The sequence below is a fragment of the Hipposideros armiger genome, unplaced genomic scaffold (genome assembly GCF_001890085.2).
Source record: "Hipposideros armiger isolate ML-2016 unplaced genomic scaffold, ASM189008v1 scaffold_52, whole genome shotgun sequence".
Lineage (NCBI taxonomy): Eukaryota > Metazoa > Chordata > Mammalia > Chiroptera > Hipposideridae > Hipposideros > Hipposideros armiger.
Window position 1 is genome coordinate 4,121,655 of NW_017731402.1, and position 24,502 is coordinate 4,146,156.

The following is a 24,502-nucleotide window of genomic DNA, read 5'->3' on the forward strand; positions in this document are numbered from 1 at the left end:
TTAGACTCTTGCTTGCCTCTGAATAAGACACCGTCCAAACATGACAACATCAGTTATTTTCGAAGAGACTTACCAAGATAAATGGAAGTGCATACCTTTCAAATAGCTGTGAGACCCCAATCAGACCTTCCGTTTCCTACATCCTGTCACCTCACCAACCTCATCTTCTACCGTTTCTTCTTGACCGTTCCTTTAATACACTGTTCACATTCCCTTCACAGGACCTGGCACTTGTCTGTCCTTCCGGTGCTATTCCCACGGAGGCCTTTTCACTTCTTCCAGGTTGGCTCAGAAGTCACCTGCTCAGAGAGCCTTTCTGGGTTACCTTGCTGACAGGTGCCCGCCCCCTCCCTCAGCACACACCTACCTCATCACTCTCCATTTCTTTACCCTGCATGATTTTTCTCCCCAGCACTTATCACTCCTGACATTTTATGCGGATTTGCTAATGGTCTGCCACCCCCTGGATAAATGTCCTGAGTGGTCCCACGAACTCAGCCTGCTTTCTAATCTGCGGGTCGCCATTTCCTCTGGTTGCATGAAGCGTTTTTCATCTTGCAACCTGAGAGGAGCCGCTATTAGTTGCAATTTTCCTGTCAGGTTGATCCTTTTTCTTGTCAGCAAAGACAAATCCTTGTTTTCTCAAATTCATTGCCGAATGATGAGAGGCCTAATGCCCTTTCCTTTTCCATAGAGCTAGTTACTTGACTAAAATGACGGTGGCGTTAATAATAGCGTCAGCAAGCTGACGGCTGCTGCCTCAGGAGATGATAAAGGCCTGCTTTCAGGAAAGGTAGGCATTATTTATTTTCATGTTCTATTTTTACGCCTCGCACATCGCCTTGCATAAAACAGGGACTTCAAATGTCTTCGTAAAACAACCGAGTCTCCTTGAAGTTGGTTAGTCATAATTTTGTTTCTTAGGACTGGGGACAAACATTAAACATTAGAAGGGTCTCGAGCTATGAGTTTCCCAAAATTAAGATTTTCTTTTTTCCTTTTTATTTAGGTGGTATTTAAAAAGCATCTAAGTGGTCTTTATTACTAGTTATTAACATGTGGGGGTGTGTTCTGCTCATGATCTTTTTTTTCCCTCCTGTTTGACAAAAGACGGAGCATTTAACACTGAATTCTAAAAGCATTTTCATATTTTCTATGACTACACTATAGCAACAGCTGACTTGGAAATAAATCCAAGTTTTAGAGATTTTTCTGTTTAATTACCCAGAAGAGGGCCTGCAGCAGAACCATGCTGGAGCCTTGATCTTAGACTTCCAGCTTCCAGAAGCATGAGACGTAAATTTCTGTTGTTTATAAGCCACCCGGTCTGTGGTATTTTGCTCCAGCAGCCCCAGCAGACTCACACAAAGGTTTGGGATGCTAGGGGCCACAGTGAAGCCAGGGAGACACAGGAAGGCCAACCACGTCCCACAAGAGCGGACTTGTCCCCACAGTGTGAACAAGGCTTGCATCACATTTTAAATGTACCAGTAGTTAGGGAGGTTGCTATTTAAAGAAAGCCTTTCTGGAAAGAAAATATTTATACGCCGAGAAATCCAGACCCACACAGTTTCTGTTTTCTTAAAGCAGACGAACACGGTGCCCGTCTTGTGTCAGCATCATTTCCTTCCTGGGATGTGTGTTCTAAGCCCCGCGGGATGACGCGTGTCCTTATTTGTCCCATTGCAACATGGCTCCTTCCGTGGGGGAGTTTATCACTCCCACGCCTCTGTCTCTTTCAAGTCCAGCAAACACGTGGACAGATGCATGAAATATCCAGATGATCACAGAGAAGCCTTTCTTTATTCATCACTTATCCAAATGTTTTATAGGTTGGATTCATAATCGTTCTGGGGAAAAACCCAACATTGCCACTTAACATCCTTGGTATATTTTTGAAACCCAGTGATATACGCAAGACCGGCTAATGAGAGAAAAATATAGCATCATCCATATTAATCTGCATAACTAAAGGAAGCCAGGTGGTCAGCAGCCCCCACATCCACAGCAGATTTTACTCAACAATAACAAGTTGTGTGTAAATCGGTTTCCATGGTTTGTTTATCTCTGCCGCTTTGCAGGTGGCTGAGGAGACACAGCTTGTCTCTGCATATTAAGGAGCAAGCAATGTCACATTTTCCCCCCAACATATTGTAGGCTAGTGTTTCATAAATATAAGGCTCTTTGTCTAAGAGGAGGGTTTTTTTTTCTGACAAGTTAAGCGACAATGATGGTCCTGACTTTACTATTTTGTCTGCTTTCTTTTCAGTTTCAATTACCTTTTGCTTTTCCTGCAAGAAACATTTCTCTCAAATGCATGCAAGACACTGATGAATTCCTTTCTGATCTGAATTCGGTGGAGCCCAAAGAATACGCTCTAAGAAGTAAGTTGGTTCCCCTGGCCCGTTGGGTAGGTGAATACAGGGCAGCCTGAGGTTCGGGCTGGAGCATTCTAGAAAAAACTCTTGAGAATTGAAAACACAAAACTACATAGTGAGGACACAATGAGCCTCAATTTACAAATTGCTCTAGGCACCAAGAAGGGAGGAGGAATTTTTCTTGCGGAAGACAATAGAGGAAGTGATATCAATTCTACCCAGAAGGAATTTCATGAGGACCAACCTCTTAATAAGATGAGAATGATTTATAAATTGCATGATGCTGTTGACTCTTGCTGGAGTTGATAACATTTCACTTCGTATGACATAGCTTGCGTTATTTCATTTTCTAGACATCTAGGCTGCTTTTGTGAATAGGTTGCTTTGTTATTCAGGAAATGAATTGTGCCCATTATATGTTTGATAGTAAATTCTGAGGAGTGTTGGTGAGTGGGCTGGCTCAGACCGGAAGTTACCGGACCTCCTAGTATGTGATATAGATGGATGTCAGGTCACCATATTTATTTTTTATTAGTTTCCAAAAATTACTCTTACAACTAAAGGGACACATACCATCCTGCTAGAAATGGGTAGGAAACCAGATTCGTTTTCAGTGGGGTAACTTCTCTGGGTGAATGATTCATTGTGGATGCTGATGGAAAGAAACCACTAACAAGAAAAATGTAAAAACTCACTCTTTCCAAAGCCAGAAAAACTATCAGAACAATCTCCACTTCCATTGTGAACACACTTATTTTGTATTGGAAAAGACTCAGCAGCATAATATACATCGTATAGATAAACAAAAGTTTTGGTCTAATATTGGGTAATTCAAAATAGCACCTGGTTTGAAGCAGTTGCCATTCTGAACTAGATTAGATGTCTCGATGTTTAATGAAACAGTGGGAAAGATAAATCCGACTCCCTTCAGTAGCCGTTTTCAAGTGCCATGTTGGATTAGATCTTGTTTTGCTGCAACACTTGGTGATATTGACAGGGAGCTTTCTGACAACCCCAGGCCAAGTAAGCCGGCCAAGAAAACCCAGAAGGTACAATGCCTGGCTCAGATGCCTGGTGATGAGGTGGTGGCACATATTATCATCACTAGTTACAGCCTTATTAACATTTTATTTGCCTTAAAAGTTTCTCTAGTTATGCCTGAAAATTGAAAATACTTTTAAAAGTAATTTTTATTTACTTTAAAAAAGTTAATATTTTACTTTTTTATTTAAAAAACTTTCCCCAAGATAAATGATCCGAGGCAGAATTGAATGGCTTACATAAATGGGATAGATGACAATTGCTTAATTTAATAGATGAACACTACTATCTCTAGTTGTTTTAACTGATTTTCATTGTGACGCACCAGAACACACTGGGCACTATTTTTTTTTAAAGATTTTATTGGGGAACTGGGGAAGGGGAACAGTGTTGGAGAATTGGAGAAGGGGAGCAGCCAAGTTGTTGTCCTTCAATCTTAGTTGTGGAGGACGCAGCTAGCTCAGCTCCAAGTCCAGTCGCCATCCGGCCGCCTGTCGACAGCTCAGGGCAGCTCAACTCAAGGTGCTGTGTTCAATCTTAGCTGTGAGTGGGCATAGCCCACCATCCCATGTGGATGTCAAACCAGAAACCTTGTTGTTAGGAGCACGTGCTCTTACCAGCTGAGCCATCCTGCCACCTGTTGGCAGCTCAGCGGTAGCTGAGCTCAGGCGCAGCTCACTGGCCCATGTGGGAATCGAACTGGTGACCCTGTTGCTCAGAGCTCATGCTCTTAACCAACTAAGCCACTCGACCAGCCCATGGGCATTCTTTTTTTTTTTTTAAAGATTTTATTGGGGGAATTGGGGGAGGGGAACAGCGTTGGGGAATTGGGAAAGGGGAACAGACTAGTTGCTGTCCTTTGGTTCTTCAGTCTAGTTGTGGAGGACGCCGCTTCACTGGCCCATGCTGGTATTATCATTGCGCTCTTCCTGGCTGAGGCAGTCGTTTGCTGGCCGTTGGACGACCGCTCACGCCGGCTGCCGGCCGCTCACGCTGGCTGCCAGCCACTCACGGTAGCTCATGGCAACCCACTGCAGCCCTGCTGCAGCTTACGCTATCGCCGGCGAGTCACAGAAGCCCAGCTCCAGGTCGAGCTGTTGTTCACCATCTTAGCTGTAGAGGGCAGTGTCACTGGCCCCCATGTGGGATCCGAACTGGTGGCCCTGCTGCTCAGAGCTCGTGCTCCCAAGCCAACTCTTAACCAACTGAGCCACTCGACCGGCCCCCATGGGCGTTCTTGCTTTGACATTTTGCCTGAGATTTCTGAGCCCAGTGCATGGCTCTGACCGTCGTTCTCAGCCGGACAGCCATGTGGATGGAAAAATAATAAGAGTCAATATTTAGAGAGGACTTTCTCATGGCGGGCACCATTCCCAGCCCTGTTCAGGAGTTGTTTCATTTAGCTCCCCATGAGGAGGGTGTTTTTAATCATCTCCACTTCATAAATGAGAAAACGAAGCCACAGAGATGTAAAGTATTTTGCGTGAAATAAGGGGCAGAGATAGGACTTGAGCCCAGGTCATCTGGTTCCCAAGCCTGTCCTTTCAATCATGGCTTAAAATAAGCCACAAGAGAAGCAAGGAAAAAATATAAAACCATAAGCAAAAAAAGGAGCGAAGCAGAGCTCCATGTATTTATATGGAGGGAATACTCTGAAATACATAAAAAAAGTTGTAGGATAATATATACAGTATGTAAAGTTCTTTTTCAAAATGCAAATGAAGGTGCTTTATTGTGTAGGGAGCCGTGTTTGCCTTACAAACATAAAGGAATCACCTGAGAATGGCAATCTCCAAATTCAGTTAGAGGTTGCCTCGGAGCGGGGGCTGGTTAGGGTGAGGATGCAGCTTGGGACACATCAGATTTCAAATGATGGGTCAAACTTTATTTTTTAAGCTGGGCCACGGGAACATAGGGTGTTTCGTATTTTCTTCTTTATGCCCTTTTAATATATTAAATATTGCATAATAATGTTTGTAAACTCCATCCCCAATCCAAAGCACAGAGATGATAATAAGCTGGATCTCTGATAATGGGTGGGGGTCTTAGGAACAAGGTGGAGAGAGAGGGTCCTTGAAATTCCAGCAGAGATGCTCGGTCTTGCAGAAAGGAACAGGAGAGAGACTGGTACGGAGCCTGACACAGGAGGGTCTCAGTCTGGCAGTGGGGAGGATGGATCGAAGGTTGTAGATGTTATAGGAAAGAAGATAGTAATATAACGCCAGAGTGAGGTTGCGTTTCTCCCTTTCCACCATCCTCCTCCATTTGCTTTCTAACAGACACGCATGCAACGTCTTAAAGGGAACAAAATCCACCATTTTTGCGTGCTTTGATTTTGCCCTCTTCTTGGGTCACTGTCTGATTTTGACCCCTTTCTCACTGCCGAAGTCCTCAGGGCCAGTAGTCTGGCCCCTCTGCTTCCAGTTTTGTTCGTAAACTCCATAATCCACAGAAATCTACTTGTAAGCTCTTACCACATATGAAAATGGCACTGTAAAAGATTTCTGGCACCCTCCCTCCTGATTCATCATGTTTTCTCAATTTTCTTTCTCCCTAACCACTATGGTCTTAACTGCCCATCTCCTTCAAATTCATCTGTTTCTAATTCAGGGACAGTCCCCTGTCTGGGAAGTCCCTCCCCACGGAGACTCCGTCTTCGCTGTCCTCCCCTTTCTCCCTCTACTGGATGCCCTCCACCTTCCCCGGGCATTTTGTTCTTTGCTTCCTCCTACTTTTCTTGTACACCAACCACATTTTAGACACTCGGTGCTACTGAGCCGTAGAACTGGTGCTAGGCCTGTGGTCCTGACCTACGTGTGCTCTCGTCCTGGTGAGGCCGATAACCAGCTGTGTGGTTGGCCTCACCCGAGCCATGTTCACGTTGCTAATCAAGTTTCCTCAGCTGTGACATCAGAGGCCATTGTTTCTCAAACTGAAAATCTGCAGCAGTTTAAAAAAAAATTCCAGTGCTTCCTCCTTTTAGCCTTTAGTTCTGGAAAAATGATTTCATGTCTCTTCTGAATATCTTGTCTCGTCCCTTCTTTTCCCTCAAGAAGGGCTCCTCTAAACCATAAGACTTGTGGTTTATGCCCTTTTAGGTAGGCACTTGGTATATAGGTATATAATTTAAAGAGTGGATGAGCAGAACATGGAGTAGAAACTCTACTGAAAGAAGACACTGAAGCCATACGACATTTCTTTGGTTCTATTAGCCATCTGGTTGGTCTTTATTTCCACAGGTCGTTGGCCATGACCCACTGCGTTCTCTGACTTTGACCATTCAGGGATCTCTCCAGAAACTTGTCATACCTTCCCCGAGCCCACAGCGGCGTCTTCTCTCCAGGTCAGGGTTTCCGCAACCACACCTCACAAGCTAATTAGTAGCATCCTAGAATACCCACTAGGGGAGTGTTATGGGTTGAACTGTATCCTCCAAACAGATACATTGAATCCCTAACCCCTGTTACCTTGGATGTGATCTTTTTAGGAAATCAGGTCTTTGGAGACATGCCAAATTAAGATGAGGTCATACTGGATTAAGGAGTGCCCTAATCCAATGACTGGTGTCCTTCTAAGAGGGAAATAGAGACACACATGAATGCCATATAATGACAGAGGCAGAGATTGGAGTGATGCATCTATAAGTCAAGGAAAGCCAGGATTGTCAGCCACCAGCAGAAGTTAGGAGAGAGGCCTGGACCAGAGTCTGCCTCAGAGCCTCCAGTAGGAACCAATCCTGCCGACTCCTTGATTTTGGGTTTCTGGTCTCCAGAACTGTGGGTCAATACGTTTCTGTTGTTGTAAGCCACCCAGTTTGTGGAAATATGTTAACGCAGTCTCAGGAAAGAGAGAGCTATGGCCTCTCAAACACACCCTCTAGAGTAAAACAGCATGCATTTATTTTCTGAGATGAAAACAAGAAAACAAAACCATCAGTCTCAGCTCCTGGAATTCATTTTTCTTGAGATGTACCAGACCCACCCATGGCCATTTCTTAACGTCCAGCCAGAGCCGTTTGTAACACTGTCTGCAGCAGAGGCCTTGCAGGGGAGGCTATTTATATGGAATTAAAATTGCGCTCACCATATTGAGGCTTTCATGGTTTCACATGATTTCTGCATTTTTTGGCACTTTATTCCTCAGGGACAGAATGAGGGGGTGGAAGAGGCCCTTGGCTCCCAAGCAGCCTGCAGGGCTTTTCATTTCCTCTTTCCGCTAATCTCATAACATCCTTGAAATCTTCCCAAGCAGCTCCTTTTGCTACAAAATTTTCTTAACCCTTCAGTTGGCCTCTGCCTAGGCCTACACCAAGTCCCTCAGCCCACCCTGGGGGCCAGGCTGCTGGACTTCCTACTCTGATGAATAACTCTCTTGGGCTTCATTGTTTATCTCCTGGAATGCTGATTTCACGTCTCCTGTCTGTGAGTCTCATCTTTTCTCCTGGAAGCCATGGCCTGTGGGTTCTACCCATGTTATATTGGAGGCAGTCCATAGGTAGACGGTCACTGGGCTAACCTGTCCCTGGCCCCAGTCCAGCCTTTGTTCTCTGGTCCTCAGTGGAGGACGCGCTACTTGATTTGAATTCTCAGAACATTGCCTCTTTCCCATCCACCTGTCAGTCTGGAGGACATCTTACCCACGGCCAGTCCCTCCAATGGTGCTGGAGCTGGGGACAGAAAAGAGGCTGAAACCAAGAAAATCTCATCCTAGAGAAAGGGTGGCATGATGGGCTCCACTGAAATTTCTGGGCTAACTGGATTTCTGATATCCATGTTGTGGTAAGCTGAAACATGCCCCCCCCCCCAAAGATATCCACATTCTAATTCCTGGGACCTGTGAATGTTACCTTATATGGAAACAAGATCTTTACAGATGTAATTAAGTTAAAGGCTTTGAGATGGGGAGCCCTAAATGCAATCACATGATCCTTAGAAAGGGGGGGCAGAGGGAGATTTGACACAGACACACAGAGGAGGAGGTTATGTGACCACAGATGCGGAGATTGGAGTGACATGGCTACAAGCCAAGGCACACGAACAGCTAGGCAAAGAATGGCTATTCCCCTGGAGTCTCTAGAGCAGCGGTTCTCAACCTGTGGGGCGCGACCCCTTTGGGGGTCAAATGACCCTTTCACAGGGGTCGCCTAAGACCATCGGAAAACAAAAAGTTACTTACATTACGATTCATAACAGTAGCAAAATTACAGTTATAGAGTAACAACAAAAATAATTTTATGGTTGGGGGTCACCACAACATGAGGAACTGTATTAAGGAATCACGGCATTAGGAAGGTTGAGAACCGCTGCTCTAGAAGGAGTCCAGCCCTGCTAACACCTTGATGTCAACCCAGTGATACTGATTTGGGACTTCTGGCCTCCAGAACTGTGAGAAAATAAGATTCTGTGATGTTAAGCTGCCAAGTTTGTGGAAATTTGTTATAGCATCACAGGAAGCTAATACACATTTTATTCTTATTCTCCAAGTTCAAGATTAATAGTTGACCAGACACAAGGGGGACTTCCAGGAGGTGTTTGCAAAGAGTGTGCTTCAGGGACTTGGAGAGCAAATCAATAGCACATTCACATTGCTTTCTTACCAATAAGGAGATCTCTGGCAACAGATGGTAAACATTTTATGTGTATGTCCTGTATCATAACTTACAGGGAAAGGACTATTCCATTCTAATTTTTAAAAATCTCCAATATAACACAGTGATCTGTAGGTGCTTAATAAATATTTGCTGTTAATGCTGAAGATGATCATTATTTTTAGGATTTGTTTATGGCTTAGCATTCTAGGAGCTTCTGCTGCCTTCAACTTCATGATATGCATCCATATTTTAAAATTTAAGACCATTCATCAAGGTCTTGCTTTCCTCCATTCAAACCCAGAAATCAATCAACTCTGCATTTTATTACACTATCTATATATCATTGCCATTATGTGAGAAAGAAAATGTGTCTGCCAATTAGCACAGCAGAATTGAAACGAGTTGTTTTTAATCTTTTGGTAATGAAAACTTCGAACAATTGCCATATGATTTGAAGTAGTAGGTGGGATTAATCACTAATTTGTTCTCTCCCTCCCTTCCATGACAATCACAATAGATCTTGATTTGGATGATGCCCGTGGCCAGGCATCTTAGGTTCTGGACAGAAACTAATTAAGGGCAAAGAAAGAAAAGGGCACTTGTCCATTTGAGCTTATAATCAGAAAGAAAGCTTGTAATTGGAAATTTGCATAGCATACGAAATAACCTCAGCTAGGAGACCATAAATCCAATCCAAACCAAAATGCCAATTAGAAAGAAAACTAGAATTTAATCTCTCTAGTGAAGAATTGGGTATCCCTCTGCATTCATTCTTCAGGGTTTTACCTGAGGGAGAAGATGAGCTCAGTATTGACACCTCGCTTGCTTCTATCTTCTTCAACTCTTATAGTTCTGGATCCTTAAACTTCAGGCTACCGAGTTTGGGATAGTCAGGTAGTGATGGAGAAGGGAATTTGGAAATCGTTTATATGTCTAATAAACATATCAGTTTTTAAGATAGTTGTGTTGTTTCTCTCGGCACAGGGAGGACCTCAAAATACATTTGTGGAGCTGGATTTTGGGCATTTGAACATAACCTTTTCAAAGTTTATTTCAATTCAGCAAATGTTTATTGAGCTCCTCCTCTGAGATACCCATCCATGAAGACACATCCCCTCCCTCACACAGGAGACAGACAGGTGAACAATTTGTGCCTTTTGATGTGATCCACTAAGCAAGAGTTGGCAATGTTTCCTGGGGGAAGACTATTCTTCAGCCAAGAATCAAAGGATGATTCAGCATTTGCCAGGCAGATGGGAAGGAGGAACATTCCAGGCAGAAAGACAGACAAGTGCAGGCCTGGTGTGACCTGTGTAAGGGCGCAGAGGAAATGGGTGCGGGCCTGGGGGGATAAGACTGGAAAGGCAAGTCCCTTCACGAAGGGTCTTTGAAACCAGGAGTCTGGAATTAATTCTAAAGATCAGAGCAGTCAATCTTGGCTGCACCTGGGATCACCTGGGAAATTCTGAAAAACAGTTAGTGCCCAAGCCCCACCCCTGACCAATTAAGCCACCCTTTGTGAGGATAGGGCCTGGGCATTTGAATTTTTTTTTTTTAAATGCCCTAGGTGATTCTAATATTTGCCCAGGGTTGAGAATCGCAGCTCTAGATAAGAGGTCTGCAGACTTTTTCTCTAAAGGACCAGCTAGTAAATAGTTTAGGTTTTGTGGACCGTACAGACTCTGTTGAAACTACCCAGTCCCATACAGGCACTGCTCATTTTATTGTGCTTCGCTTTATTACGCTTCACAGATGTTGCGTTTTTACCAATTGCAGGCGAGGCCCTCCACCAGCAAAAGAGATTATCACTCTCTTTATTGTGATACTCGCTTTATTGGGGTGGCCTGGAACCAACCTGCAGCATCTCTGAGGCCTGCCTGGACTGAGAAAGCAGCACTGACAATTATGTAAATGAGTGAGATGGCTGTATTCCAGTTGTTTATATGTTTTGTTATTTATATACAGTAGTCCCTCCTTATCCTCAGTTTTGTTTTCTGTGGTTTTGGTTACCTGTGGCCAACCTCGATTTGATATTAAATGGAAAAACTCCAGAAATAAACAATTCATAACTTTTAAATTTTAGGCCATTCTGCATAGCGTGATAAAATCTCGGGGGGCCCAGGACGTGAATGACCCCTTTGCCCAGGGTTTCCACGCTGTAGACGCTCCCTGCCCAGTAGTCAGTTAGCAGCCATTTTGGTTATCAGATCAACTGTTGCTGCATCTCAGTGCTTGCGTTCACGTCACCCTTATTTTACTCACTAATGGCCCCAAAGCACAAGAGTCGTGATGCTGGCACTTTAGACATGCCACAGAGAGGCCGTGAAGTGCTTCCTTTAAGTGAAGAGGTGAGTACAGTATAAGATATTTTGAGAGAGAGACCACATTCACATAACGTTTATTACAGTATATTGTTATAATTGTTCTATTTTATTATTATTATTATTATTGTTAATCTCTTGCTGTGCCTAATTTATAAATTTAGCTTTATCATAGGTGTGCATGTAAAGGAAAAAACATAGTATATATAGGGCCCGGTATTATCATGGGTCCCAAAATCCCTTGGGGGGTCCCTGAACCAACCCCCCAAGGGTAAAGGGGGAACCATTTATTATTATTTACAAAATAAACATTAATCGAACCTAACTGTTAAAGGATTTGAAGAATTTCCAACTCTTTCTTTTTTGTTCCGTCATTCATTTCTCAGTCCCCTTTCTGGATAACAGCTATTATCAATGGGTGTGTCTCTTAGAACTTTCCAGAACTTTCTCCTTGCATTTTTGTGCATATCTCCTAGAAAGATACTGTTTTATAAAATTGAAAAATATATTTATTGTTCTTAAACTTGCTTTATTTTCTCACATAATAATGTCTTGGGGCATATATTTCCCTCAGTGGCAAATATAGTCCTATCTTATTTTAGTTGTTGCACAGCGTTATAAAATATGAAAGCACCATAGCTCATTAAAGCCTTTTCCTGATAGAGGTTGAACTATTTGCAATCACTGACATTAAACTATTTCTGTCCCACAAAATGGAATTTTCATGTGGTTCAACTTAATAAATAGTTCGTGTCCAGTTTTTTGCTTTTACAAGCATTACTGCTACAAGCATCTGGCAGTAGGTGCTCATGTGTTTACCTGGGTCAGAGTCTGAGATGCTGAATGGCTGGGACTCTGGGGATGTCTGATTGGAAGAAGTCTTGGGTTAAATCACAGACACCAATTCTGGCAGCTTCAGCAAAAAGCGGAGTTTATCAGCGGGCTCTGGGGCAGCTCACAGGATGGAGAGGACGGCCAAGGACTTGCTAGGCTCAGAACCAGTCAGGTCCAGACAGCCTCCATGGAGGTGGCCATTCCACAGCCTCTCAAGGGACCACCGGCTGATGAGTAGAGTCTGAGCTTTGCTTTGGGTTTTGACTTACTTCACACTAATCCCGAGAGAGGGCTGACTTCATGTCACAGGGAGGGGTCAGGTAGGGCGGGAGCACTTTCCAGGGACCCTGTCAGCTTCTGTAAAGAGAGGACAAAAAAGGGGGAAAAAAGTAGTATGAAGCTCAGAGCAGAAGAATAAGAGGACAGAACTAATAAGAAAGTGGATTCAATTTGCCAGGTACCAGAACCAAGTACAAAAATCAGTAACATTTTACCACACCAGCAACCATCAACTGGAAAATATGGGGTTGTCGGAAAAGTCATGATGCATTTTTGCAATGAAAAACAGAGAAAAAATATGTCATGACTTTTCTGACAATCCAATATAATTAAAAGTAAAACACCAGGTAAACTATCTAGGAATTGTCCATGTAATCTGTCTTAAGATTACCAAGGAAAAATGTAAAATTATATAAGGACACAAAGGGAGCTTTGAACAAATTGCATGCCCTCCAATGATGGCTCAATAAACTTTTTCCAAAACTTTCTGAAATTTCTGCAAATTTTCTGAATACAAATGTTCTGAAATTTGTATGAATAATGTTCCAACTAATAGCTCAACTTTGGGGAAAAAAAAAGACGAAAGGCAGAATACTCAATATACCATACATCCATAATAATAAAAACCACATGGTTCTGGTATTAGAGCCAGAACTGACTTCATAGGCATGCGACCTTTGTAGTCAGATGGGGGCCCACACTTAAAAGGCCCCTCTGCTTGCTTTAAGTGTGATTTGCTGTCACCATCTTGAAATTATTAATAAGTCTTTTTTTTAAAGATTTTATTGGGGTATTGGGGGAGGGAACACCATTGGGGAATCGTGGAAGGGGAACAAACAAGTTGCTGTCCTTTTGTTCTTCAGTCTAGTTGTGGAGGACGTCGCTTCACTGGCCCATGTTGGTAGTATCATTGTGCTCTTCCCTGGTGAGGCAGTCGCTTGCCGGCCATTGGACGGCCGTTCACTGCGGCTCATGGCAGCTACTTACAGTCGCTTACGGCAGCCCAATGCAGCCCCACTGCAGCCTACGCCATCACCGGCAACTCATGGCAACCCAGCTCCAGGTTGAGCTGTTGTTCACCATCTTAGCTATAGAGGGCGCAGCATCACTGGCCCTCATGTGGGATCCGAACCAGGGCCCTGATGCTCAGAGCTGGCATCCCAAGCCAACTCTTAACCAACGAGCCACTCAGCCGGCCTTATTAATAAGTTTTAAATAAGAGAGCCTGCATTTTCATTTTGCATTAGCCCTGCAAATTATGTAGCCAGTCTTGACTAGAACAAAGATTGTTCAAAGACTAGACCAAAAATTGCAGGCTCAAAAGAATGGATTTCTGTCAGGTGAAGGACACCATAGATAAAGAACTGACATAACTAAGAGTAAATATTTCGATGACTCAGGTAGACAAGGACCAATATATAGCATAATAAGGAGCTCTTGCAAATCAGAAAAGGAAAGTCCATTAAAAAATGGGCAAAGGATACAAACAGGTACTTAACAGAAAATTTACATGGCTGACAAAAATATACTGGCTTATTTGTAATTAGAGCAATGAAAATGAAAACAACAACTGGATATCATTTTACATCTATTAACTACCAAAATGAGATGGCTGGACGATGCAAAGAAGAGATAGGAAGCAGCATCCCTGGGGAAACACAGTCCCTCTGGAACGCAGCCTGGTGGGGTTCACGTGGTGTTTTGTACCTTATGACCCAGCAGTCCCACTCACAGGAGTATATGTGTAGTTAAGTCCTCATATAGGTCTATACAGGGACACGTAGGAGGAGTTCGTCTCCCTGAGTTTCTCTGGGTTGGAGGCCATCTATGTGTTCAGCACCTGGGGAACAGCTAATTCTAAGATGGTGATGAGTGATTATACAGCAGTTAGAAGCTCTGGACTAGATAAGCACAGTAACGCCATACACAGTACACATGTAGCAATGAGGGACGTATGTAGCAGCAGGAGATCTGAGGCACAAAGTCACTTATATAAATTAAAAATACAGCTACACAAAACAAGACCATTGACAAATGAGACGATACACATCAAACATATAGGGGAGGAGGGAGTTTGGGGAAGGGAAAGAGCAAGGGAAAGATGAAGCAAGATGAAAGAAAATGAACTATTTGAAACTACGGAAAGAAGGACATATACAAGCACAAACAAACCAAAAACTTTGCAGCGCCAAGTGCTAAGAGTGCCGTTAACTGTGCAACTTGATCACTGCACCCTTCTGCTCCTAAGATTGAAAAAAAAAATTTAAGGGCTGGCTGAGTGGTGCATTGGTTAAGAGTTGGCTTGGGACGCCAGCCCTGAGCACCAGGGCCCCGGTTCGGATCCCAGGTGTGGGCCAGTAACGCTGCACCCTCTACAGCTAAGATGGTGAACAACAGCTCGTCCTAGAGTGGGGCTGCGGTGAGTCTCTGGCTATGGTATAGGCTGCAGTGGGGCTGGCTGGCAGCTGATGTGAGCTTTCATGAGCTGCTGTGAGCAGCCGTGAGTAGCTGTCCAATGGCCGGCAAGCGACTGCCTCGCCCAGGAAGAATGCAATGATAATACCAACATGGGCCAGTGAAGCGACGTCCTCCACAACTAGACTGAAGAACGAAAGGACAGCAACTTGTCTGTTCCCCTCCCCCCAATTCCCCAACAAAATCTTTAAAAAACCCCACCCAAATCTAACTCTCTCCAAAATAAGATTCCACAAGATTGGATTAAAGAATTTTAAAGACACAGGTATTTTCTCCTGGTTGTATGAAGAGTGGGTGGGTGGAGAAAAACTACCAAGTTTTAACTCCCCAGAAACATTTATTTTTTAAAAGAACTCAAACCATTTATCTTTTTCAGCAACAAACCATGTAACCAACACAAGCGCATACATCATTGTCCTCCCTCAGTGACGAGAGGGACTGTGGATGCAAAATGTAGGCTCCGAGAGTGGCATCTGAATCTATCTGTCTCTTCTTTTTCAGTCATTTAAATTTGAGAGGTTTAAATGATAGAAATTAGTGCCTATAAATTTATTTGAAAGTGGCACAACTAAGCTAACATTGACCACTTCTTTTGCTTCGAAATTCAGTGTACGACTCTGTTGGGAAACTCGGGAGCAATATTCTCAGTGGAAACGTGGACAGGCTGGGGTCTTACAGTGAGTGCCTGTCCGCCCACGCCCCCTCGGGGAGCTTCCAAGGGCAGTACTGCAAGCTTCGCATCCTGCAGGTGAGTGTGGGGGATGTGCACGTGCTCTAGGAGGGCAAGTGAACGTCATGATATGGAACCTACTGCAACTCCACCAATTGCTTTGCTTAATTAAAAAAGAAACCTATGAAGATGTTTTGCAAAGAGTTAAAACTAAATTGTAAACAGGTGGCAGAAAGTGGCTTGCATGTTCTGAGGCTGGGACGTTGTAGGAGGCAGTTGTCCACAGAACAGGCCTTCAGAGGTTCCTCCTACTGTAATATGTGGGGAGAGACTGCTGTGGGACCTTAGTGGGGAGTTCAAAGTCAAGCCCCAGCCAGTGTTCCTGGGCATTAGCACCTGACTCACCCTCAGTTTTTGGAATACCAAAGGGAAGGTGGACTTCCCACTACCTATAACCCTTTTCCAGAAACAGAGCTCCAAAACATGACTGTAAGGTTATCTTAGTTGATGGGCTGGGACTTTTATGAATAGATCACTAAATCAGTTGACTGGGGTCCCAGGGCTCACTATCTTCAAAGCATGTTAATTCTTTTACTGCCAGGGTTGTTGTGGCTGGGGGGTGGGGTGGAGACCTAGGAACAGCACAGTCTTGTATTAAATATAAAGATAGGTTTTATGCATGTCACACAACACTGAAAGAAAACACATTACTGGTTGGGCAATAACAATAGCATAAAATAACAATAAGAAATCTGAGCTCTCTGATAGTAATGCCATAAAATGGTCTTACAACGGTTAACCACTGGAAATAGGAAGATTATCACCCAGCTCCATTTGTCCGGCTGAGAGTTATGATAATGATTGCTTGAGGGTATGTCCAAATGTCATATCCTGTTTTCAAAGCAGATTAATGGTTTTGATATCAGAGCAAAAGGTCAGGCCTACACAATCATGGAAGTTATATGTTTAGAAGCATCCCGGAAATTTTTCTTTATAATTAGATCTTTGCCTTATTGGAACAGGCATTCTAGTTATTGGTTTGATTTATTAATAAAGTCTTTATTTGATACATTGTGTCCTGCTATGAAGAAATAACAACTTGGCAATTTTGTTGAAACTTGTAAGAGTGTTAAGTCTTAATATGGGAGAGAGGTGCACTTGGCCAGACTATGTAGCTGATTATGTAAAGATAATCAGTGTGGGTGGCTGCTTTTTAAATAATCAGCTACCTGAAGCCTTGGAACATATTTTTATTTACATCTAGGTGCATCTGGCGCTGTGTGAATTCACTTGAACTACTCTGTTATGGAAAAGCCATCTCCAAAGAAGTCAGCCAACTTTTCTTCTTGTAATACCTTTCCCTTCCCTTTCCCAATGTGCTTAATTCACGGGCAGCAGCAGGCTTACTTAGAAATGATCGTGCATATATTCCATGGACAGTAACATCTGGACTGCTGTGGCCTTGTTTCCAGGACGGTGCTGACTACAGTGTGGGCGTGTGTGTCCCAGATTCTTGTGCCGAACAGGATGTGACTGTCATGTCTCGGCTGGGTAAGTCCACAACAAAACCCAGGGAAAGTATTGTCTTGGCATAAAATTTGAAAAACCCCAACTCCTTGGAGCCCAGAAAGGCCATTCTTTCAGGGCTGAACCAACCTTTCATCCTGATCAAGCCAATAAACTGAGACTAATGGAGTCTGGGGGTGGGGGTAGGGGGTGGACTTGGCAGTTTGGGTTTTTCCCTCACATTATGCAATTCTGACACTAACTACCGGGAGATTGTGCTGACCCCACACATGAAGGGCTCAGTCCCACGAGACTACCCCCTCTGTCAGATGCCAGTCAGAAATAGTGGGTCCCAAGGTTACCCACACTTCTCTCTGATTTGGTTACAAATCAGGGGTTTGTTCCATGACTCCCTCCGCAGGTTTGATAATTTGCAATAACAGGACAGAACTCAGGGAAACACTTCCCTCACTATTAATGGCTTATTATAAAGGACAAAACTCAGTAATAACCAAATGGAAGAGATGCACAGGGCAGAGCGTGGGAAGGGCACAGAGCATTCATGCCCTCTCAAGGTGGCGCACCCTCTCCGCACTTCAGTGTGTTCACCAGCCCAGCAGCTCTCTGAATCCCTTCCTTTAGGGTTTTTGTAGCGTTTCTGTGATGTAGGCACAGTTGATTAAATCACTGGCGATTGGTGATCACTCAATCCGCAGCCCTTCTTCTCTTCCCAGAGGCCAGCGATGGGGCTGCAAGTTCCAACGCTCTAATCACATGGAAGGTTCTTTTGGCAACCAGCCCCCATTCTCCGAGTGACCTTATTAGCATAAATTCAAGTATGGTTGAAAGGGGTTTATTATGAATAACAACAAATGCTCCTCTCACCCCTAGCGCTCAGGAAATTCCAAGGGGTTTAGGACCTCTGTACCAGGAACTGGGGATGAAGACCAAATATATATATTTCTTATTATATCACAATATCACACACATTATTAAAAGTCCTCTTTTAAATGTCGATATTGCAACTAGTTTTCAATAACCTTAAGTTGTCCTCCAAATTTCTGATTATCCCTACAGCTTCCCGTACGTTATCTATCTAGCCAAATATTTTATGTGATGTTAAAAAGAAAACCAATTGTTATAAATCAAAGTCCAATTTCTTGTTGGATAAGTCACAAATATCCTAGCAACAAAAATAAATTTGCAGAGTTCTTATTAGATTAGCATTTCAAGTGAATAAATGACTCCCTAAGTCTGAGTTAATGTTCATTATTATTTAAAAGATTTATCAGTTAGCCTGGTTTTATTTAAGGCTAAGCTGATTAGTCAGAGTTGACATGGAAGGCTAGAAACTATTATCAGTACAAAGATATATTTTCTATTTATGTTTTCAATTACAGTTGACATACAATATTATATTAGTTTCAGGTGTATAGCATAGTGATTAGACCTTTATATACCTTAACGATACCTTTGTGATCACCCCATAAGCCTATTCCCCATCTGACACCATACATTGCTATTACAATATTATTCACTATATTCCCTATGCTGTGCTTTACATCCCTATGACTATTTTAATAACTGGAAATTTGTACTTCTAATCCCTCTCCATTTTTCACCACACATCCCCCCAAGTCCTCTCCCATCTGGCAACTACCAATTTGTTCTCTTTTGAAAAGATATTTTGATGATTCTCTGAGGAACTGGAAATAAAAAAAGGGCCCTGGTTAGGGTGAGCAGAGCTGACTTGGTAGATACATTTGTGGAATTTAGTCTTCACGGCCAAGGCACTTCTCCAGCACCTGCACAGAGGCAGCAGATAGAAATGGGAGCGTCTTTGCCCAGGGGAAAAGGTCCCCATCTGGAAAGGATTTGTCAGCTATTCCTTAAAGCTTTTTGATGGAGTTGCCAATATTTCCTCTACAGATATGGGGGCAACCAGCTCAGCAACCACACGAGGAAGGCAACTTGACTCATCTAGGGCAGGCGCACAGGGGGCCAACACAAGGACATGCAGCTGACAAGCCAAGAAGAAACGAGCCCAGGATTGCAGAGAGGGAGGGGAAGGTTCTGGGCGGGGCAGAGCATATTGCAAAAGACTGCACGGTGTAGTTGCCGTAGGATGTTAGAAAAATGTCAACCAACAGACTTGAGAATGAAAATTCGTAACACCAGAGGGTTGAGATTCTAGATAACATTTGGGTGTGATGATTGCAAGCCCAATTATAGGCCCTAACAATTCATATCTGCGTATTTCAGTGTCACTTACTGTGTTCCATTTCCTGCTGATGGCTGGGGAGGAAAAATTTTCCTCCTACCCTTCTAGGTTCTTTGGCTGGTCTAATAATTAAATTGACACAAGTCCGACTAACAGGAGAAAACCAGTTTTTTAATTTCGTACATGTAGGAGCCCCATAGAAATATGAAACTCAAGGGCAAATCAGGCAGTCGAGGCTTATATGCCATCTTAAGCTAAGAACAGGATAGGAGCCTGGGGCTTCACAGGAGAGGAGAATAATTCATAGGAGAGTAAGAAGAGCAGGTGTTGGCACTTAGATGTTTGCCTTGCCATACAGATAGGTTGTTCAGATAAAAGTTATCTCTGGTAATAGCGCTTTTTCTGAGCGAGGTCCCCATCTTATTTCTTTAGGCAGTTTGGGGTGACACGTTCACCTGTTCTTCAGGACCCTGTAACAAAGTCCCATAACCTGGGTGGTTTAAGATGCCTCACTCTAATCTCTACCTCATATGGTGTTCTGCTCTGTGTGTCTCTCTGTGTCCCAATTTCCCACTTTGTATAAAAACAGAAATCATACTAGATTTAGGATCCACCCTAACCTAGTATGACCTCATCTTAAGTTGTTTATATCTGCAAAGACCCTATTTCCAAATAAGGTTGTATTCATAGTTCTGGGTGTTAGGGCTTGAACCTTTTGGAGGGGACACAATTCAACACAGAAAACTACCTAATACCTAGTTTCTTAGTTCAGTTAGTTATATGAGGTCCCTTAAACACAGCAGGGAGGTGGAAGGCTAGTGACTCAGCCACTTAGCCCAAGGCTCTGGATTTACAACATGCTTGATAAGCATTGGACAAACCTGACTGAAGTTTGATTGTGAGGCAAAGGACCTCATCTGGTTATAGGGACAGCACACACCTGACAAAGGAGCTTGGTTTTAGGGACCGTTAACACTGAGTTAGCAAACTTGATCTAGACTCAACTTTGAAAGGCTGCGTATTTCCATGCTTAGGGACCCTCTCAGTCTGTCTCCTGTCCTGACGGAAATTTTAAAACATCAAATGGTGATCACAGGGGCTCCGTTTGCAGTGGCCCAAAGCAATGGGTACTGAGCTGCTCACAATCAATGTTTAACAGTCCCTTACAATATGCTCTAATCTGTCCTCTTTCCTATGCTCTAGTAGGCGAATTTCATCTTGCTTTGCCAATTATAATTAGAATTATGAGGCCCCCGTTGTAGAACAAAATGGTGTTAGAACTTCAAGGGATGACGTCTTCCCCCATTACTGTCTCTTGTGGCTTCACTTGTGTGCTGATTGAGAAAATGGAGCTATCCTAATAATAACTCCTTGAATCACCCACACAAGTGCCTTTCCATTAAGGACGCAAAAGGAATCCAAAACATTTCACAGGATACCATTTTCTGTTCTCAGTGTAATTCAGAAAATATTTGTTGAGCACTTTTATATCTGGCCTTTGTGTGAAACATCACGTGTGTGCACTGGGGGACCGTCAAAACAATTGGAAGTTCCTCATTTTGGGAAACCCAGGATTTAGTTATTATGGTAAGAAAAGTGAGTGTGTGCCTGAAGCTGTTGGGAAAGCCTCAGGAAATAAATGCTCAGTCTCACATTGAGTGCTAGGTACGGGCAGACAGGCAGAAGAGCTTTGGGGTGCAGGAGAAAGAGAACCACACTGCAGAGGTTGAAAGGGGGGGGGTTAGAGCAAGAACGTGAACTGGGCTGTTTTAGTGATGAGCTGGGAGGGACACGATGAGATGTTGGTGGGAAACAGACCAAATAAAAGTTTCAGATAAAGGTTGCATCTTTCCCTGTGGAGACCCGGAACCTGGCACAGTATAGACACTTAAAGTTGATTGAATGTGCATGGGCTACCAGTTGGTTTTCTTTACCATGGCAGGAATCAGAGCCCAGTGAGGGTGCTTCTTCTCAGAGCTGCTGGGACCTGAGGACATTGATTTGGGTCATCAGGAGAGGTTGGACAAGTCCAGCAAACCCAACCATCCATCAGCAGCCCCAATCCTTGAGAGCCTTGGCCTGGTTCCCAGTCCATGAGCTGCACCACTGAGCATAGCAATTTGGCGAGAGTCCCTGTGTTTGTTTTCCGGGGCTGCCTTAACAGAATACCACAGCCTGTGGAGCTCAAACAAAAGAAATGTATTTCTCACAGCTCTGGAAATCCAAGATTAAGGTGTTGGCAGGGTTGGTCTCTCCAGGGGCCTCTGCCCTTGGCGTGCAGATGGCGCCTTCTTACTGTGTCTTTACCTGGTCCTTCCTCTGTGCTCACACATCTGCGTCCAAATTTCCTCTTCACAGAAGGATGCCAGTTAGATGGGATTAGGGCATACTTCAATGGCTTCATTTTAACTTCATCACTACTCTAAAGGCCCTAACTCCATATACAGCCACACTCTGAGGCACTGGTGGAAGACTTAGGGCTTCAACATATGAATTTTGGGGGGACACAATTCAATCCAGAACAGTCTCTTTTCAAAGTCCCTTTGAACTTGATTTTGGGACCTGTAGGGTTCAATTCTGTTCTACTCATTTTCTTCCCCTCCTGACCCTGCCCTTAGGGTCTCCAGAGTCTTGTAATCAACAGGAGAGGAGGGTGGATGCTTTGGAGGAATGGGAGGTGGTGTCTGTAGTGCAGCCCTCACACCTAGGCAAGAAGAATCTTGTCCTGGGCTCTGTACTTTAGGGACCTCTCCCCTGGCTTTCCTCTGGATGTCCTCCCCATTGGATGAGATGTCTAGAGGGCCGAGAGGACATGCCCCCCCCCCGGAGCCTACCCCTTCCCTTCCAGCTCACATTCTTAGTGTCTAGGACCCCAGAATTCCCTGCCCAGTAGGCTCCCAGTGTCCTCTAGGGAGTGAATGCAGTGGGGGTGAGGTTAAGGGTGGAGCACTCCGATTAGAAGCACAGCACCTGGGGTCTTGTTAGAGCTGCAGATTGTCAGGTCCCACCCCAGACCTACTGGATCAGAAGCTTGCAGGGAGGAGAGGCAGGAAGAATCTGTTTACCAGGCCCTCCAGGTAATTCTGAGATGGGCTATAATCTGAGACCACTGCCCTAGTCTTACCACTAATATCTTTATAAACTCTTTCTTGCGGTGGCTAATTAGCTGTGTCCTAAGTCGGGCTTCTTAGCTTCAATTTCAGACAGCACCTTTCCCCAGCTTGTGGGCTTCCATCATATTGTTCCACCTCATGTTGCATTTGCCTCTCTGTGGGGACCTGCTCGCAAATAGATGTGAGCTGGCAGTGGTGCCTTTTTAGGATTGTCATTCCCAGTGCTGTGTGTTGGGAAAAGGATGTGAGAGCCTGGGCAGGGTGAGAATTCAGGAGACCAGTGGTCCACCTCCAGCTGGGCTCCAAGTTCCTAGTTCTGTGAGTTTCAGCATCTTTGTGCCCTATTTCCCCCATAAAATCAGATCTATTAAAACCCAGCTGTCCTTTTTAATGTCGAAATTTTGTTTTGAAATAACAGGTGTGTAAGCTCTTGGAAAAGTATAAATTATTTATTGCCAAATAAAGTATTATTAATACAATCCTTCTTTTCTTTTTTCTGGGTAGATATTTTGAGATTCAGAAATGCTTCATTTCTGGCTCCTCCTCTCCCTCTCTTTACCATGAATTCGTCCTCCTCGTCTGGTGGGAGTGTGGCCACATGTGCTACTGGAATGTTCCCCCTCGACACGTTTGTTGCCGTGTGTCTGTGAGTACTGGCATCTGACGTGCCCGGTTGGTATCCAGGTCAAGGCTGTTTTATCAGCTTCTGCTCACCAACAACACTTAGCCGTGTAACTTTCAGCCATTGAGTGATATCTGGTCAGTGCTGCCTGTGTGCAGGCGGATGACCATTTTCCTTAAACAAGAAAATTCGAGTGTTCTAGAGGAAGGCTGGCCACACCCAGATGTGACTGGGTTTCTGGGCCACTGAGAGATGTATCCCATCCCCAAATATCCCTCTTCCTGTCATGTACCACTGAAGGGTAATTTTTCTTATTCGAGGCGTTGCTTCTCCCACAAACACCTTGGCAGTCTTGCCGGTTGCTTCTTGTTTGCATCTTGCATTGTTCCTTAGAACAACTAATAGAAGTAGAATTGCTGGTCCGGAGCATGAACCATTTGATAAGGTGCTTTCCTGAAAACCCTCATTCAAACTGCCCCAGCAGATGTTCATGTCTGTTTCATCACCCTGTGACCAGCATCCAAAGCTACCTGTATAAAAAACCAGTACCAATTTAATAGATATATAAATGGGTTTAATTTACATTTTAGAAAATTGGTAATGAAGGTCTCTCCCCTAAGTTTACATATCTGCTCTCCATACGCCTCACTCCCCTTTCCATGTGTGTATTTGTTGGGTTCTTATGGATTTTTAAAGTTCATTGTATAGAAAAAGGACGTGAATCCTTAGTCATATCAGCTGCAAGTATCTTCCTCAGTGTTTTGGTTGCTTTTTGTTTCTTTCTTTTTTTTTTTTTTTTCTGAGCCATCCCGCCACCTGTTGGCAGCTCCGCGGCTACTCAGCTCGGGCTGACTCGAACCACTGTTGCTCAGAGCTCAAACTCTTGAGCGAGCTCTTAACCAACTGAGCCACTCAGCCGGCCCTGTTTCTTTCTTTATGATTACTTTTTTACAATTATAATGAGCTCGGTGCAACCCCTTAATCTTTTACTTTGTAATTTCTTTCACTTGGGTATTCTCAGAAAGCTACTTCCAACCCTTACAAGTGTTCAAGATATACCTGTATTCTAGGAGGGGTTGCGTGGTTTTGTTTTTGTGGAGCTGTGTCCTCTGTGTCTTTCTGAGGTGTCAGTGTGTGGGAATTCTTGGCCACACGTGTGTGTCCTCTCTCTGCAGGTTCCTCGCCATCCTTGGCCTCGTCCTTCCTCTGGCTGGAACCATGTACGTGGCAGCCAGAGGGTGGGGATCGGACCACAGGGTGTCCGCTGCACACGGGACACCTTTGGCCACTTACGGGACTCTGCCTTTGAGAGAGATGGAGAGGCGTGAACAAAGAAACAGGACCCAATGGACACGTTGCCTGGCCCATCTCTCATGTTCAGGAACCCCGAGCAGAGGAAACAGTAGGCATTTTAATGAACTAAGACCACTCGTGAGAGGTGATTTTTTTTTT

At 44.0% G+C, this 24,502-nt stretch overlaps 1 protein-coding gene across 1 annotated transcript in view; it reads left to right on the forward strand.

Annotated features, from left to right (window-relative positions):
* Positions 1-2,227: 2,227 nt before the first annotated feature.
* LOC109381721 (O-acyltransferase like protein-like) overlaps positions 2,228-24,502 on the forward strand; it is a 66,109-nt gene continuing 43,834 nt past the window's right edge. The window contains exons 1-5 of the mRNA XM_019640610.1: positions 2,228-2,384; positions 15,527-15,666; positions 17,061-17,139; positions 22,933-23,074; positions 24,226-24,488. Coding sequence (XP_019496155.1) covers positions 2,228-2,384; positions 15,527-15,666; positions 17,061-17,139; positions 22,933-23,074; positions 24,226-24,488 — 781 coding nt within the window. The remainder of the gene's footprint in view (positions 2,385-15,526; positions 15,667-17,060; positions 17,140-22,932; positions 23,075-24,225; positions 24,489-24,502) is intronic.